This window comes from Gymnoscopelus microlampas (assembly GCF_963454915.1).
Source record: "Gymnoscopelus microlampas genome assembly, chromosome: 6".
In the NCBI taxonomy this organism is placed as follows: Eukaryota; Metazoa; Chordata; class Actinopteri; order Myctophiformes; family Myctophidae; genus Gymnoscopelus; species Gymnoscopelus microlampas.
In genome coordinates, this window is record NC_139943.1 from 7,938,512 (window position 1) to 7,958,513 (window position 20,002).

Below are 20,002 nucleotides of genomic sequence, written 5' to 3' on the forward strand. Positions count from 1 at the left end.
CAGTATTGTGGTCAGTATCATGTCAGTATTGTGGTCAGTATCATGTCAGTATTGTGGTCAGTATCATGTCAGTACCGTGGTCAGTATCGTGGTCAGTACCGTGGTCAGTATCATGTCAGTATTGTGGTCAGTATCATGTCAGTATTGTGGTCAGTATCATGTCAGTATTGTGGTCAGTATCATGTCAGTATTGTGGTCAGTATCATGTCAGTATTGTGGTCAGTATCATGTCAGTATTGTGGTCAGTGTCATGTCAGTATCATCATCAGCATGCCATGGTCAGTATCATGTCAGTAAACTACTAAAAGAGCACCCCCCTTTAAAAAAAGTATTGCTTCCAGCACCCCCCAAACTTCTCTGTACCGCCCAGTAGAGAAGCACTACATCAGACGGACACATGCAAACTTTAGTGGCTTTACATTATCTTGCTGCTTTATTACTTACTATACAGAGAATTAGATGATCTCCAATTAGTTCTGATCCAAAATAAAAATAAACTCACAGGCAATATTGTTGAGTATATAATAAGTTATATGACTGAAACCTGACTGTCATTTGGCCCATAAACTGCTTATGAATGATCTATAATGCTCCAGCTCCATATGAGACACTCTGGGACGAGGCTCTTAGACCCATGCTCCCTATGCATTTACAACACTCATGAATTAATTTGCTTAATGAGCAGCGAGTTGCTTACAGGGAGTTTTTTTTTTCTTCTTCTTCTATCTCTCTAGTGAGGAAATATGGAACTTGGAGGTAATTAAATTAATGTAATGGCTTGTTGGTGTGCCGTATACCCGACTGGCTGGTTCCAGAGGCCGAGGAACAGGGAAGAAGAGTCATGGCCGTACGGTATATTTTCCGACAAGTCATTCTAAAATTCATTTGTCACCCGTGCCCATTCGTCACCCTATACGCGCTTGTATCACGATGTATTTCAAACGTGTGTGTGCATGGCTGTGTGCATTCCCATGGCCATGTTTTTTTTCTTTTTTTTTCAGGCATACGTGTACATGTGCATATGCATGCCAGAATGCCTAGAACAGGGGTCTTCAACAGGGGGGTCCGGGACCCCTAGGGGGTCCTCAGAGTTACTACAGGGGGTCCGACGTCTTTGTGTGGGGGGGGAACGTTAGCCGAAAATAGCCAATCTACAAGCTCACAACGCCTCGCAGCGCGAGGCGTTGTGAGCTTGTAGAGCTTTCAAAGAATCGGTGTACAGGGAAAAAGAGCAGACCAAGTACAGAGCCAACGGTCCAGTTGACTAAATATGGAGGGTTTAAAGGTTAACTATCTGACAATACACATTAACATGAATCCAGCTATCTATGAAAAAGGTTTAATCTGCAACACAATGTTATACAATATGTAGTGGGGGGTCCCTGCTTCATCTCTCTCTCTCAGCTAGGGGGTCCTTGGCCTGAAAACGTTGAAGAACCCCTGGCCTAGAATGTTCTGCATAGTAATGTGGTATCATAAAAATCTTACTGTTCTGCCAATTAATATCCTCACACTTTTACTACCCACACAATCCATTTTTGCAATGTTAATTTTGGGATTGACCCAAGCTATAGTTATTAACATAAGCCAAGTATAAGCAATGGGCCTTTGGGCTGTAAGTTGCAATCCTACTCGTCACTATTTCTCCAATTCAGCGTGGTGTGTGCGAAATAATAAGAACAAGCTCTGGTGGTGTGTGAACGCACAAGCCAATCATGAATCACAATCTATATTCTATAACAAAGCAAGAGCCTCAATCTACCTGCATCTCCTATCCACACCCCCTCCCACGTGATGGCATTTCAATTGTGGGAAAATGCATCAAGATAACACCACGCCGCCTGTTATACGCGAGCGAGCGGCGCCATCTCCCCCATCATCTCACACCTTCCCTCCCTCACATGTAAATCCCTGTCGAGACAAACAACACATCAGCACTTTGCTTAACCCATTAAGACCGGGAACGCATAGCTGTGACATTTTAGATTTTTAGCTATAACTTTTATACTTCGGGCTATTCAAAAATAGCAGATGTATAAGCTCATAGCACAGAACCACAGAATTGAGTTGCAAATGTTTGCTTAAAACAAAACAAGCTTGTAGATCTGCTACTTTTTTTGAAAAATCCAGAAATCTTTGAATAGCAGCTTTTTTTTAAGCGAACATTTGCAACTCAATTCTGTGCTTTTGGGGATTACAAATGTCTTCTAAAACATTTTTCTGAAAAACTTACGTTTCTATATCAGGGGTGCTCAAACTTTTTTTTCATGTCAAGGACCCCCAAAGTTTTTGGCCGCCGATCCCCATCAAAATATGTTGTTCCAGGGACCCCCCCAGAAGCAAAGATTTGAGTTACAAATGTTCGCTTTAAAAAACAAGACCAGGAGACCTGGTTCTGCCAGACCCGGCAAATGCCCATGTGTCTATGCCCATGTATGGACGAAAGGGGGACAGACTTTTGTAAGCCGGACTTCACATGACGTGTCAGCCTGTGTATGCCCATATATGGACGAAAGGGGGACAGACTTTTATGGCTGGGGCCTAAGGACAAAGGGGGCATGCCCATGTATGGAGAAAACAGGTACAAAACATGTCCTTGTATGGACGAAAGGGGGACAGACTTTTATGGCTGGGGCCATATTTTTGCCAGACCCCTGGGTCTGGCAAAAATATATATATTCAAAGATGTGCACAAATTTAAGATACAAAAATTAAATAGCAGATCTTCAAGCTCATAGCGTGGCACTCGGTGCCGCGCTATGAGCTTGAAGATCTGCTATTTTCGAATAGCCAAAGACATCTTAAAATGACACACAGATGCGTTCCCGGTCTTGATGGCTTAAGATAACTGCTCTATAAAAGCAGGGACCGGCGTTGTTGAGGAAATAATGGCCGGACTCCAGGTAATTGTAAAGCAACGGTGATAAAACAGAAACGGGAATGAATCAAATTCTTATCTCGGGCCGAGCTGTTATTGCTCTTTTGTTTACTGCTGCTTCGCAGATGGATGGTCCGCCACGGAATATAATCAAACACGTCCCGCCCGCCCGCCGGTGGTCTCTCAAAGTTTATCGCGACGACAGACAGCGGCAGCGCAGGTATAGGCAAATCCCCAAGTTATTGGAAGTGTAAACCGACCGAGGAGCCTCTTGTTAATTGAGCGGATTAAGTCTGTATATGATTTAATCTGTGGCAGTTTAAGCATTTTGAAAACATCTGCTCGGGGTTTATTAACTACGTACTTAAACCCTATTATACTTTGTTGACTTGGGTCCCCCCAGAGGTCTGTACTAAGTTGGTCCCCTTCTGTTTTTCGTCTCCACACCAGGGGTTTTCAACGTTTTTTCAGGCCAAGGACCCCTCAGCTGAGGGAGAGATGAAGCACTCGAACTGTGTTGCAGATTGGACTTAGATAGAGCTACATAGATAGCTTCATCATAAACTTGTTTGACAGCACTGTCATCAGTGTCGTTTAAAATAATGGTTTGATTTGTGTGCTTGTTTACACATTATCTTTTCTATTGATATGCTATATGCATGTGTATTTCCAGACATTTAACGACTTACACCCTAAATACTTAGTCAACTTGACCTGCTTCCCCCCCCCCCCCTCTACAACAAATCTCTCCGAAAATACCAGATCTACAAGGTCACAACACTTCACACTGTGACACGTTGTGAGCTTGTAGATCTGCTGTTTTCAGTGAATATTTCCCCCCAAAATAGGGATGCTAGGATTCAAGTGGTTAACATAAAATACATTAAAAAAAAAAAAAAGTTCCTATCACAAAGGTTTGACACCCCCCCTGTAGTATCTCTGAGGAAACCCTATATACGGGTTCTTCAACCAGTGGTACGAGGACCGCCAGTGGTCCTTCGGGGGAGTACAAAGGGGTCCCCAGCAAAATTAGTTAACATAGCGTCACAATCGTTTTAACCACTTAGCTTTGGCTATTCAAGTGCCGCGCTATGAACTTGTAGATCTGCTATTTTTGAAAAATCTTTCAAATGTGTGCATAGCTTTGAATATAAATATTTTTGAAAGCTAACATTTTTAACTCAAATCTTCGTTTCTGGAGGTCCCTGACACAAAATATTTTCAGATGGGGGTCCGCGGCCAAATGTATATCAATTTAGGGGTCCCTGGCATGAAAAAGGTTGAAAATCACTGCCCTACTTGATCATACTTGATCATACTACAGCATCAAAAGTTGCAGATCTAGAAGCTCGAAATTTTCACTGAGTCTAATGTCTAACCCGCCCCACTCTCCCCACCCACCCACACACACGCACACACACGCACACACACACACAAGTCCATTAATCCAGACATGCGAACAATACAACAATAGTCCACGTCATAACTCATAATGATTTATAAGCCGATAATTTTGGTCCCCAGGGGAAATCAGCCAATCATCACTCACAACTTAATCATGACGATCCCTGAATGTCCTTTCATTGCATTGTATCACTGCTGTCGACTGATGTATTTTCGTAAATGAATGCTCTATTCATCGTACTGTGTGTCACACAAAAGTAACAAAAACAGCCGATCTCCAAGTTGTTGTTGTTGTGGGCTGGATCACACACATGGACAAATGACATCATCAACTTGCGACCCACTTTGTCCCCCTTGAGTAAAAAAAAATACTTTCTCAATTTCTAAAATATTTAAATAATAATTAAAATGTTAGTTATAACTTCTAAATTTGTATCCAACGATTTTGCAGCCCCATTTTTTTCACCCAGTGCCAATTGTCTAAGTAATCCTGGGCGCTACTCTCCCTCTGCCAGCCTAGGGAGAGCCCCGAGCCGAACTCATGCCTCCTTCAACGCATGAGAGCTTACAAGCCTTCTTATCACCTGACAGGGAGGAGGTTCCTGGTAGGACGGAGCCCGTGGAAGGAACACGTCATTCCAACCAGTTTTTTTACCCTCCATCAGGCGCCCCGGCTGACCAGGGGGGGGGCAGTATAGAGACCAGGATTACTGCATGTTTTTGTGAGAGTAGGCCTACCTACCCTAGGGGACACGGGGGGAACATGCAAACTCCACACAGAGTAGGCCCTTTTGCCAACCCCACCTAGGGTATGAGCACTGATAATCTGAGTTCCCAGAAGTTTTCGCCGGCTCGGCGAGGAACTTCTGGGCCACAGCCCTGGTATTTGTGGGCGGGATGTACGTCATGCTCTGAATCTGAGCGGACACGCCTCTTACCGGTCTGAGAGCTGTGCAACTCGTCTAAAAAGTCCGACGAGAGGCAAACAGCAGTACACAACAATGGCGGCCGAAATTTCTCAAGGGGAAATTGCTTCCCGTCGATCCTATTTAGATGCATCACCCACTGCATGTGGATCCCGCCCCCTTTTCTTCATTGGCTGTTGATTTGAATCACAACGCAGTGGCCGCGCCCCTGCTGTCCAAGCTCCGACGCTAACCCTCCCAGACTAGAGCACTGATGACGCAGAGGAGAGGATACGCCCCCAGAGCCCACAGCGTCCTCGGCAGGAATCAAACCCAGGACCTTCTAGCTGTGAGGCGACAGCGCTACCGATTGTGCCTCCTTGCCCCCTAAAATGTTAGTTACAGAGGGCAACAGCAACGACATACCAGCACCCCTTTTTCAGTCTCAGTCTCGTATAATCGACGGGCCGAGAGAACAGCTTGCGTGTCTCGCTAGCAAAGTGACATTTTGGGCCATAAAGTGTGTGTGTGGGGAAAAGTTCTCTCACTCGGATAAAACATTGGCTTATAACTCCAAAACCTACCTTGGCCTCCCCTTAAAGGAAGATCCTTCGCCTTAGTGAAGATCCAATGGAGGGTTTGCGGGCGGAAAAAGGGGAAAGTTAAAGATTTATAACGGCGCCCTTTGAAGTGGACACTGCCTCCACGGATGAATGGGCAGGAACTAAAGGCCAAGCAATGAGAATGGATAATGAGAAGTTTACCACTGTCTGTCTGTACAACCCTATATCCTGAAGTCTAGGCCTTTTTACACTGTAAGAAGAGTGCGAAATAGAAATCACCATCTTTGCTCAGTGATCCTGAACTTGTGCCTGTTTCATTTACGTTTGAAAAAGAGACACGGTGTCACTGGTAGCATTGTTGAGATATTCATTTCATTGTGCGGGCCGTGTTCCCTGGGTTTGGGGGTTTGGGGGGACGGGGGGGGGCGAGGGGAGGGGAACAAGGCGTTCCATCGCAGAGTGGCACAAAATGAAGTCCTTGGCGGGGCCGAGGACACTCACCGACACGTCCCTGTGATGTGCGGAACGATAACCATTCGCCCAAATGACTGTTGTGTGGAGTAGTATAGGGCCATAAAGCGACGACAAGAGAAATAATGCGATGTACCCCGTTGTACGTGCATGTTCTACATAATCTCTCCTCTTTTATAGTCTGATATGGAGTGAGACCAAACGGCAATAGGAACATATATAAATAAATAAATATGGTATACTGTTCTTGCTGCAGCTCTTCTCTTCAGTCGTCATACATACCAGTGGCATGGAAGGAAGGGGGAAGAGATGGCACCTTGAGATGTTGGCGATGAGCCACCAAAAGTTTAGCAAGCTCCCATAATAGCAGTGGTGTAAAGTAACTAAGTACATGCACTCAAGTACAATGTTGAGGTATTTGTACTTCACTTGAGTATTTCCAATTTCTAATACTTTTACTTCTACTCCACTAAATCTCAGGGGCAAATATTGTACTTTTACTCCAATTATTTGAAAACTTTAGTTACTTTGTAGATTTTGATTATTAGGCCTATTACAAAACATACAGTAACCACTTCAGCTCTATATACATTTCGGCCATTTGTTTTACACATTTTATACATTAAAAACTTGTGAAATGGGACATTCTGCTTAATGAGTACTTTTACTTCTGTACGTTAAGTATATTTTGATACCAATACATTTGTACTTTTACTCAAGTACATTTTTTATTGCAGACTTTTACTCGTAACAGAGTATTTCTACAGTATTGATACTTTTACTTGAGTAAAAACATTGAGCACTTTTTCCACCACTGCTCTCCTCACATACCAAGCTTTATGAAAGGGGGGGAAAGATGGCACCTTGAGATGTTGGCGATAACCTTGAGATGTTGGCGATAAGCCACAAAAAGTTTAGGAAGCTCCCATAGTTGTACTCCGCAAAAAAAAAATGACACTTTTACAGCTGAGCAGCCGGCGTCCATGTTGGATTTAGGGCGGCTCAAGCGGGAGGAGTGTTACTCTAACTGAAATGTCTCTGCTTCAGTCCCGATAACAGAGATAGATGATCAAACCCACTTCCTATTATAAGGTGCCGGGTTGTGCTGAGACGTTCACTATGGAAGATAAATAGATCCCGACAACACCCACCAAATGCACTGTCAAAGTGTCCTCAAGCAAGGCACTGAACCTAAGCATTTTGGCTCTTTTGGGGGGGAAATAGCCGTTAACAACCCCCCCCTCAAACTTTTTCATGTCAAGGACCCCCAAATTGACACTAATTAGCCCGCGGACCCCCATTTGAAAAGATAAGCCAGGGACCCCCATAAGAGAAGATTTGTACGGCTCTCTAGCAGTGATTCTCAACCATTTTAATTTCAAGGACCCCCAGTTTGACATGCATTAGGCTACGGACCCCCATTTAATGGCATTTATACCTCTGGGACCCCAACTCATATTGTAAATTCAATGTTAATTTAACTCTCAGAGTTACAGACCCATAAGGGTCCATTTGGTCCCTGTCCATCATTTAGCTGGGGACCCCCTGGAACCCCCTCAAGTACCCCTGGGGGTCCCCGGACCCCACTTTGAGAACCAATTGTATAGCCGTGCTGGGGAGCGTGTATATGTCCCCCGGGTTCTATGTTCCCCGCTTACCTAACCCTAACCCTAGCCTTAGTGGGGAACATAGAACCCGGGGAACATATGGATGACCCCGCGTGCTGCCGGCGTTGTTGAATGTCACACGGCCAGCGTTCCATTCCAACGACTCATCGTTTTTTTAGCGGCGCTAGCCCTCTATACCTGGCTTTTGCGTCAACGTTCTGATTGGTCAGGCTCGCCAACGTTCTGATTGGTCAGGCTCGCCAATGTTCTGATTGGTCAGGTCCGTCAACGTTCTGATTGGTCAGGCTCGCCAACGTTCTGATTGGTCAGGTCCGTCAACGTTCTGATTGGTCAGGCTCGCCAACGTTCTGATTGGTCAGGCTCGCCAACGTTCTGATTAGTCAGGTCCGTCAACGTTCTGATTGGTCAGGCTCGCCAACGTTCTGATTGGTCAGGTCCATCAACGTTGGGATTGGTCACTATTCATGACATCACTATGTTACTATTCATGATATCACTATGATGTCATGAATATAGAATTAGATCTCTATATAAACAGAAATATTTATTAATTTCATTTTATTATTCATTTGGCTAAAGTCTCCTTCTAGGTAAGTTATTTAAAGTTAGATCCTAAATTTAACCTTATCTTGGGAATCTTGGGATCTGTCCAAGATTCCTCCCAATATGACCAATAGAAAGAGAAAGATACAAGAACGTCATGTTCATGAGGAAATCCAGTCATCCGTTATGCGAGAATGGTTTGACGAAGGAGATCTAGTGTCCAAGAGTCCTTTCATTCGGCAGCCGAAAAACGCAGTCATTGACCCAAAAATGATCTCAAAGAGTGATGTTATCCCGGGGGACACAAGAGGAGGTATTGGTCAGAACATGGCTATAAACACATTATAAACACATATTGATGACAAAATGTATCACAGGCGCCGCTACCTTCACACAGGTGTGATTTTTTAAGGTGACGTGTTTGATGAGGCGTTAAAGACGGGATGGACTTGGCAGTCCAGAGCAGGTGGCTTTAGTACAGGGGTTTTCAACGTTTTTCAGGCCAAGGACCCCTTAGCTGAGAGAGAGAGAGAGATGAAGAAGGGACCCCTACTACATGTTGTATAACATTCTGTTGCAGATTAAACGTTTTCATAGATTTGTTTGGCATTACTGTCCATGTGTAGTGTTGTGCAGTGGTGGAAAAAGTACTCAAATTCTTAAGTACTTAAGTACTAATACTGAAAAGTACCAATACTGCAATATAAAAATACTCTGTTACATGTAAGTCCATAATTCAAAATTTACTTGAGTAAAAGTACAAAAGTATTGGCATCAAAATGTACTTAAAGTACCAAAAGTAAAAGTACTAAATATTTGAAAATAGCAGATCTACAAGCTCACAACGCGTCGCATCGCGACGCGTTGTGAGCTTGTAGATCGGCTATTTTCAAATATCCTATGTATAAAATAAGGCTAAAGTGGTTAATGTATGTTTCATTATATCATAATTTATATCTGAGTAACTACTAACTAAAGTTTTCAAATAAATGTAGTGGAGTAAAAGTACAATATTTGCCTCTGAGATGTAGTGGAGTAGAAGTAAAAGTATTGGAAATTGGAAACATTCAAGTAAAGTACAAATACCTCAAAATCTTAAGTAAATGTACTTTGTTACTTTCCGCACTGGTGTTGTGTTGGATTCATGTATGTGTAAACCCTCAATACTTATTAACTTTGACTTGCTCTTTTTGCCCCCCCGACACCAAATCACCAAAAAATAACAGTTCTGCAAGCTCCACAACAACGCCTCGCAGCGTGAGGCGTTGTTGTGAGCTAGCTTTACATTATAAAAGACAGGAAGCAGAGCTGGAAGCAGCAGAGACTAAAATGTCGAGGTTCTCTCTGGGAGTAGCATGGATAGGATCAGGGACGAGTTCATCAGAGGGACAGCGCATGCTATAGATGTTTAGGAGATAAAGCCAGAGAGGCCAGACTGAGATGGTTTCGGAGAGAGCATATCGGTAGAAGGATGCTGAGGTTGGAACTGCCAGGCAGGAGGACTATATACACTAACAATATTTCTACACGGAACACTAACACCACTTCTCCCAGAGAACATGGATGGTTTTGGTTATAAGCCCACTTGTTTCTATGATGAAAGAGCAAGTTAAAATGTGAATATCTTTCCGTGGTTTTGTCTGCTCCGAGGACGCTATTGTTAAATGAGTTTCGCTTTGTTTCTAGTGTGGAAGGATCGGCGGACACGTAAATCCCGCCCACTACATTTGATTGGGTAAAGTGCGGCCTGCTTCCTGATCTGAAGGCACGCCCACTTGTAGGCCAGTGCGTATACGCGATATGACGAACCCCCCCCCGACAGATTCAAACGCAGAGCAGAATCTGCTCTTGAGAGATTACATCGTTACATCATTATAGAAATCGTATCATATCAACCAATTATTTGTGGACCCACATGCAATATCCTCAGGCCCACCTTTGGGGCCCCCGGCCCACATGTTGGGAATCGACCACCGGATTCCTATAGCGATGACGGCGGCCGAGGCTAAAGCGACTTTTTCAAATCCCTTCGTCTTCCATTGTTAATGACGGTATCATCACTTCACATCGCTCTCTCTCTGCGCCGCGAATCCCCCAATAAGGACAGCAATGACCTTAGGCTGACACTGCTCATGCAAATGACTTCTGTAATTGGATTAGAGCCTCTCATCTACTTTCCAATCACTCACACACACACACACACACACACACACACACACACACACACACACACACACACACACACACACACACACACACACACACACACACACACACACACACACACACACACACACACACACACACACACACACACTCTTACACTTCAGCCCGGCTGGCAAGTCTCACAGAATTGGGGCGGGTACATGCACCCAGTTGCAGTGGCGTGCACAGACATTTTGAGTGGCAGGTGCTCAAGTAAATTATACTTTTTTTTGTTGACTTGGTCTGGTCTTTTTTCCCTCTACACCTATACCTTTTTGCCAAAAATAGCCGATCTACAAGCCCACAACGCCTCGCAGCGCGAGGCGTTGTGGGCTTGTAGATCTGCTATTTTTGGCTAAAGTTCTCCTCAGAAAAGGGATGCTAGGTTTCGAGTGGTTATGGTAAAAAGAAAAATCATATCACATAAAGATTTGGCGGAGCCCCTGTAGTAACTCTGGGATCCCCTAGGGGTCCCGGACCCCCTGTTGAAGACCCCTGCTGTAAACTGAAAACCAAAAAAAACTTATTTTTTTTAAAAGGGCACTTCTGGTCAAGAGGGCAAAGGGCAGGTGCTCTAGCACCACCTAGAGTCTATCTGTGCACGTCCCTGCCCAGTTGGTGGCCATTTGGCCAAGTGGACAGGTGGGTGGGTGGGCTGGATTGTGTGGGTGGGTGGGTTTAGTTGGTGGTCAGGATTGTCATAGTCAGTGGTGAAAAAAATACTCAAATGTTTTACTTAATTAAAAGTATCAATACTGCAATGTAGAGGTACACTGAGGTAAAAGTCATTCAAAATGTACTTAAGTAAAAGTACACAATTATTGGTATCAAAATGTACTTAAAGTACCAAAAGTAGAGAGTACTCATTATGCAGAATGTACCATTTCACAAGTTTTCAAATGAATAGAAAAATTTTGAATTTTCAAATGGCCGAAATGTATATAGGGCTGAAGTGGTTAATGTATGTTTTTTAATAATAATCCAAATCTATAAAGTAACTAGTAACTGAGGTTTTCAAATAAGTGTAGTGGAGTAAAAGTACAATATTTGCCTCTGAGATGTAGTGGAGTAGAAGTAAAAGTACTGAAAACTGGAAATAGTCCGCTAAAGTAAAATCTTCAAAAGTAGCAAAACATCTCTACAAGCTCACAATGCCTCACAATGCACCGTGTTTCAAGCTTGTGGATTTTGGGTACTTATCCTGTATGACTTTATTTGATGTGTTGTGTTTCATAGCTGTAGGCTATGTACTCTATATGGACCCCCTGAGTGTCTGGAATAAAGTCTGAATTGGAAATTTAATTTCACTCCACTGGATTTCAAAGACAAACTATTGTGCTTTTCACTGCACTACATTTATAGGAAGGGGAAAAAAGTACATTTGAATTAACCACTTGCCCCGTTTCAAATGTGGTTAAAATAGACGCATCACGATGTGACAATTATAGATATTTTTTGTCAATTGCCAATTTTCTTTTGGCAATGCATTGGTATTAAAAAATAAAATGCAATTTGTACTTATGAATACTTTTTTTTTTTAGAACATGTACTTTAACTTGAGTAAAATCTTGACCGAGCAACTGTCGTAGTTGAGTAATACTTGACTAGGAGTATCTATACTTTGTACTGGGGTTGAGTACTTTGTCCACTATGGTTCAATACAGTTTTACTGTATGACTATTTATGACCTGGTTTCTAGAGGTGTAAACATGAACCCACCCAACCGATGCCTTGGATCCATGTGTCTACGATGACCTACGTCCGTATCGATCCCACAAACACAAACGGGTCCGAATTTACACAGCAAACAAGAAAAAGATCGATTTGGACGTAAAATCTGGGAATTTATTTGACCAAACACCACGTTTGTACTGTATACACTCTGCCTTGGGCTGTGCTGCCAGTGTGTGTGTGTGTGTGTGTGTGTGTGTGTGTGTGTGTGTGTGTGTGTGTGTGTGTGTGTGTGTGTGCGTGTGCGTGTGCGTGTGCGTGTGCGTGCGTGTGCATGTGCGTGTGCGTGTGTATACTTGTATTTCTATACACGTGAGGACGGAATGTCGACACAAGTATATAGACAGTAGAATTTGAGAAATAGACAATTTTCCTGGTCCTCACAATAGAAATGGTTGTTTCGTGGTTATTTCATTTGGGTTATTTCAAGTAGGAAAGGATTCAGGTTGGGTTATAGGTTTAGTATTAGGCTTATATATGTTTAATGTGATTCACATACATATTTTGCACAATATTTAAATATTACAAAACAAAAACTATCAAACATATCAGACAGTCAAAAGGAAGTGCATGTATGCTATTTAATTCAGTGTGACCAGAAGCAGACATAAAACATAATGAAAAGACCAGAGGGGTGGGGGTATCAAACGCCCCCCCCCCCCCCCCGCTTTGGAGCGACAGGAAGATACAAAGATACATCCGAGGTTTGTAGATCTGCTACAAAAGATACAGGGACGTGCACAGATAGACTCTAGGTGGTGCTAGAGCACCTGCCCTTTTGAGGGCAGATTACAGCAGGGGTCTTCAACAGGGGGTCCTCAGAGTTACTACGGGGGGTCCGCCAAATCTTTATGTGATATGATTTTTCTTTTTACCATAACCACTCGAAACCTAGCATCCCTTTTCTGAGGAGAACTTTAGCCAAAAATAGCAGATCTACAAGCCCACAACGCCTCGCGCTGCGAGGCGTTGTGGGCTTGTAGATCTGCTATTTTTGGCAAAGAGGTATAGGTGTAGAGGGAAAAAAGAGCAGACCAAGTGAAGAAAAAAAAGCATAATTTACAGATGTGCCACTTCAAAACTTCACATGTTACTGTTCTTTCCCTGAAATTGCCCTGAAAATGCATTTTTTTCCTCCCTTTTCTGCCCTTAAAATGCACTGTTTTGCCCCTGAAAAGAAGTCGTCACTACACACCCCCGTTTTTCCCTTCAACAGACATCCATATACATGAGAACAAAAGAATGTGTGTTGAAGAAGGTGTCAGACTCATTATGAGGCGAAAGGTGATTTGACCAGTTGCTCAAATTAATTAGCATCATAAAAGCAGTGATCATCAAAATAATTCAGCATTTTAAATGCCCTTCTTTGTCCCTCTTATTGCCCTGGGAATCCCCTGAAAATTTACTGTCTTGGCGATGGCAGGACATGTGAAGTTTTGAAGTGGCACATCTGTACTTGAGCACCTGCCCCTCAAAATGTCTGTGCACGCCACTGCAAAGATACAAAGGTACAAATTCAAGTTGAGTTGGTTTCAACTTCCAACTTGCTAACGTCAACGACTGTGTTGAGCAACACAGATACAGAGCGACAGATATGTTGTGTATCTTTGTATCTGCCCGTGTGAACGCAGCAGGTGTTACATCCAACTGAAACCATTCTGAGCACCAATAGAATTTCAGCTAAAATCAGGTGGACCTGAAGATAATTGTGTTGAATCAGAACAGATACACAGATAAATTGAATCATCATGTGTGTACATTATAATGTATCTCGTTGCTGTCGGGCAGAAACCTCTCATCTCCATAAAAAATCCCCCCTAAATTTCTGCCCTACGTGATCATACAACAGTGTCACACAACAGTATCAAAAGAAGCAGATCTACAAGCTCGAAACCGTACGCGAAGTGACACAATTTGAGCTTGTAGACCTTTGAATTTGAATCCTGAAAAGTAACCGTTTTGAACATGTGAGGTTTCCACCCCGACAGAGACGATAATGTTGTCTGTATCGGATTTGTACACAATGTTATCAAGATTCACACTGACTGAAGCTTCTGAAAGATTCACACCCCCTCCGGTTAGCATTTTAAATCCTGATATAAAATAAGGGAACACACACACACACACACACACACACACACACACACACACACACACACACACACACACACACACACACACACACACACTGGCTGTAACTTCAGTTCCTTTTTTTGCCCTGCATTTTTGGCGAGACATGTTATTTTCAACGGCCCTTAGCAAGGGAACGAGGGGTCGCGGTGACATTTCTGTTTTTTTCTTGCGCGGAAGCACAGTGAAAGCCTCCGTGTTTAGCAGCTTTTTCGGGGGATCGATCATACTGGATATAAATATTCTGTGACCACTTGAAAAGGCAAGAACAATGAAAAATCGCTGGCACTATTGGCAATTATTTATTTATTCACTTGGCGCTGGATGAGTTAAAACACCTCGAAATCTTTGTAACAGTTATACTTTTAACAACACACACACACACTTTGTACACTCTTGGACAGGTGCTTGGTTTGTGCGTTCGATAAAAGTTTCACTGCAAACATTTCTCTGCGAGCCACACCTGCGCTCTCCAGCTGCTACTGACGACGGCGTCGTTATATATTTCCAACACGACACAAAGGTTATTGTTCTAAATAAGTGTTTCCATTCATGGAGACAATAATATTGCTGTATATTATACAGCGTAAAAGCCTCAAAAAACAAAACATAAAGATACGTCAATAGACTGAAAAGGTTATGTGAGGTATAAACTAAACCGTGCATGACCCATAGTTATTATGGTAATGATTTTACAACAACTCGTAGTTTTGAGAGATGTGTCAAAGGTTCCCACAACACAGTGGATGAATAGGATAATTAGTATAAATTAATACTGGCATTTCAACTGCCTAATTAAACGTGAAATACAAAACATGAAATATCTAGCTTCTGCCAACGTGTTGAGGCCTGCGTTTTTGAAGCTGTGAGACATGAATAACTCATTTAGATCATTGGTTCTCAAACTTTTTCACGTCAAGGACCCCCAAATTGACACTTATTAGCCCGCGGACCCCCATTGGAAAAGATAAGCCAGGGACCCCAATAAGAGAAGGTTTTTACGGCTCTCTAGCAGTGATTCTCAACCATTTTAATTTCAAGGACCCCCAGTTTGACATGCATTAGGCTACGGACCCCCATTTAATGGCATTTATACCTCTGGGACCCCAATTCATATTGTAAAATCAATGTTAATTTAACTCTGAGAGTGTACAAATGGTTCCATTTGTACACTCTCAGAGTTACAGACCCACAAGGGTCCATTTGGTTCCTGTCCATCATTTAGCTGGGGACCCCCTGGAACCCCCTCAAGTACCCCTGGGGGTCCCCGGACCCCACTTTGAGAACCAATGATTTAGATGATTAGATCAAAATGTCACATATAACTCCATGGTCACTTGATGCACCTGTATACATACGCCCATCTTCAACTTAGATCGGCTCATTTCGGTGCAAAGATACTGGCACACAACTAACCTATAAATCAGGCATTACTCTCCAACCATAACTCTTAAAACCTAACCTTTCCTAATTGTTTTATAATTAGACAACAGTTTGTTTTGAAGTTTTGCTTTTACAACCATGTGAGAAAATCGTCCTCACAATGATGAGATTTCTCAAATTCTACTACTGTATACTTGTTGGGGACAGTTTTTTTTTTTGATTCGATACTTAATTAGTCAGAAATGTAAACAGCATGTGGTAGAGTAAGACATTAAGGGCTCGCACTCGTGAGCGAGCCCACACACACACACACACACACACACACACACACACACACACACACACACACACACACACACCAACATGTGTTCTCCAGCTCAGCGAGCGTGCTCCAAGGTGTCTGTCTGTCTGTCTGCAGACTATGTGTGAGTCAGTCCAATCGATGCAGCCGTCCACTCTAACAAGCTGCTGCCTCTGGCTCAACAGACAGACAGACAGACAGGCAGGCAGGTGGGCAGGCAGACAGACAGACAGACAGACAGACAGACAGACAGACAGACAGACAGACAGGGCACGGAGGGCGGTGACTCCCAACCTGTGAAGTCCCCCCCCCCCCCCTCCAAATAAAATAACATAGTTGGCCATATTTTAATAACACAATATTAATATTAAAATATGCATGTAAAAAAAAACTATCCTGAAAATGCCTGCGGCCCATTCATCTGACCGTTAATTTACAAAAAAGAACATTACAAGTTGAAAGATGGAGATACCAGGTTTCTGCTCCACGCACACGCACGCGCACACACACACACACACACACACACACACACACACACACACACACACACACACACACACACACACACACACACACACACACACACACACACACACACACACACACACACACACACACACACACACACACACACCGTATCCTTTAGGTGAGTGTTATCCGGAGGCAACATGTAATTGCACATCTCCAAACCCGTGATAATAATTGTTTTGGAACTGTGTGTGTGTGTGTGTGTGTGTGTGTGTGTGTGTGTGTGTGTGTGTGTGTGTGTGTGTGTGTGTGTGTGTGTGTGTGTGTGTGTGTGTGTGTGTGTGTGTGTGTGTGTGTGTGTGTGTGTGTTTGCGTGCGTGCGTGCATGTACTGCAGAGAGAGAGAAGGAGAAAAAAGGGACGCACAGAAACAGAAGAATCTAGGCACACTGTACTCCATACATTTTAAAGACAGGCGGTGCGTTACAGCAGAGGGAGGGCCTCTTTGTGCTTTGTGAAGCGGTGGTGGTGGTGAGAATGGATGTGGTGTAACCCAGCTCACACCTACTGTATCTATAATTCACCTCCAACACAAAACAATGTCCGCAGCTTATCATGGCTTCACTGACAGACCGGAACCGAGCCCAACAGCTTGTTGGAGTCACTTTCCCCGTTCAAGTGCTAACTCACAGCTACAGGAAAAAAAAGGCCCAACCCCTCCTCCTCCTCGTGGAAATACCAAGCGATATGTGCATATAGTCGCTGTGTGGATATTATAGCAAAAGACAGACAGACTGCATGAAACAATATATTTGCAGTATAATATGAATCTTTGCGCTGCCTCCCCCACTATGTGAGTCAATATAGCGAGTGCATTATAACACAATGGTTCTCTGGTTGACTCCAGGGAACCTGCACAGTCTTACTGCTGGTTTCATCCTTGCCCACCTAATTAGCCACAAAGTGAATAATACAATTAACTACCTGCTATAATAGACAACTAGATGTCAGGACCGCCACTGCACAGAGCCACTGTGCAAATAATGTGAGTTGACAACGTATCTGCACCAAAGGGATTTCGATTCTGCAGGCACGCACGCACACACGCACGCACACACACGCACACGCCAGATGAATCACCGTTGGCTCTTTATTCAGCCTGCTGGATCAATGGGTGAGAGTTAACATAATCAGGCAGGTTCAAACAAAATGCTTATAAGAGCTGTTTTCAAATGTCGCTTGATCCATGTCTTGCCGCTATACCTCAGTCTGTACAATAATGACAATAATTCTCAAAAGAAATATTGACAAAGAAAAGTCATGTATTGAGAAACAAAAAAAAAGGTATTACCAAAGGAAAAAAATAATAATGATGTATTTAGACAAAAGGCAGCTGCATGTCAGCTAGAGTTTTATTCTTCAGTAATGATAAAGTGAGCTCTGCATCACATTGCTGTAGACACAAGGGAGAGAGGGGAGGAGGGGAGACGTGGGATGGGTGCTATTGTTGAAGACAGATGTGTGACTCTTGACGGTGTGTGGATGGTTTTCACTTAATGTAATGGAATTCTGTATGGTAACATTGTAAAATGTGTTAATCCGACAAGCTCTGGATCGTTGTAACACTCAAGACTGTATTGTGTGTGTGTACTTAGTAGAGGGAAAGGGTTTACAGTTTACAGTGAGACAGTGAGAGTACGTTGGCAAAAGGTCAGAGTGCATCCTAGCACCAGTTAGACCTGGAAACGCATCTGTGTCACTTTTTCATTTGAGCTAAAAAAAAAAGCATTATCTTACATTTTCACGATTTTTCAAAAATAGCAGATCTACAAGCTCATAGCGCGGCACCGAGTGCCGCGCTATGAGCTTGTAGATCTGCTATTTTTGAAAAATCGTGACTGATATAGAAACGTACGTTTTTTTCACAATACTTTTGGGATTTAGAAGACATTTGTAGAATCGGCTTCAGGTCTTAATGGGTCGAGGCCCATGGAGTCACAGTTCAGTTTCTAAAAAAATAAATGCCTCCAGTGCTCAGCTAGTGCCGAGGTGCAAAATGTCAAACCATCAGCCGCCTGCAAACCTATGATACAAGAAACCCCAGTTGTTGTCTGCATGCGGCCAAAAGGCTCACTTTGGTATTGATTCTCTATAGTCCAAAGGAGTGTCAAGTAAAATACAGTGTTGTTGTATAAGTGGGAAAGTAAAATCCTTTGCAGCATTATATATAAATTACAAAACGCAACAAAGCATATCACTTAGCAGTGCTTCACTTTGCTTTATACCTCCTTAGATATGGATAAGTAAATGATGTCATGGCTGTGGGTTGCAAACCTCATTATGTCCACAACTGTCAAGTTTTTAAGGCATTAATCAATGAAAAAACACAAAAAGTCAGAATATGGAGATAGGAGGTTTCTGCCCAACAGCAATGATACATTTTTCTTTTTTTAATAAAAACTGCTACAGTCCAGCTTACATTAATTGTTCCTCATGTCATGTTTGGGGGGGGGGGTTACTGTTACAGTCCTGAGTCTTAAACACTTATTCTGGAGGGGGGGGGGGGGGGGGGGGCATTAGCCAATGTGAACTTGTAGATCAGCTATTTTTGACATATTTGGTCGGAAAAAAAGGGCTCACCAACTCAGATCAAAGAATACGACTAGAGTATTGTAGTGGTTAACAGCCATAGTATTATGCAGTCATATATGCCAAATAAGACTAAGGTTCAGGACACGCACACGTGTGTGCGCACACACACACACACACACACACACACACACACACACACACACACACACACACACACACACACACACACACACACACACACACACACACACACACACACACACACAATGAGAAACTGGGCAAAGACATGCAGAGCAACCTGAACCTGATTAAGGACTCAGTAAAACAATAATATCAACAGGTATTTTTTTTAACAGCAGCTTCTTACCGAAGTAGATGATCAGCAGGCTGACCAGGAGCACCGCAGCCCAGAAAGTTGATGACATTCTCGGCCAGGCGGTGACGCTCCTCCGGCGGGCATGAAGCTTACGAGAAGAAGAGGCCATGGAGGGGGTCCCAGCAGGGGGTCCGCAGCAGCAGCAGCAGTGGAAGTGAACAAATCGATCAATTGATCAATCGATTAATTCCATGAATTTATGGACCCCAGTGGAAACAAGCCATATTTCTTTCTTGGGTTTTAATCCTTTTAACATCCTTATATGGAACTGTACTTTCTGTGCTTTTTTTTATTTTTTGCAAACTGTTAATAAAGTATTCAATCGATCAATCAGTCGATCGATCAGTTCACCAGTCGATCAGCCGCCCCTCCAGAGAGCGCCTCTGGCCGCAGGTAATCCTCCCCGAGAAGGACGTCTTCACGCC

The 20,002-nt window shown here is 43.2% G+C and overlaps 1 protein-coding gene across 1 annotated transcript in view; it reads right to left on the reverse strand.

Annotated features, from left to right (window-relative positions):
• The window catches only part of LOC311047499 (chemokine-like protein TAFA-5), a gene marked incomplete at its 5' end in the record, with an annotated part of 220,374 nt that extends 200,688 nt beyond the window's left edge, over positions 1 to 19,686 (reverse strand). The window contains one exon of the mRNA XM_084060236.1: positions 19,569 to 19,686. Within this exon, the coding sequence (XP_083916362.1) occupies positions 19,569 to 19,686 (118 nt within the window). The remainder of the gene's footprint in view (positions 1 to 19,568) is intronic.
• Between the last annotated feature and the right edge of the window lie 316 nt (positions 19,687 to 20,002).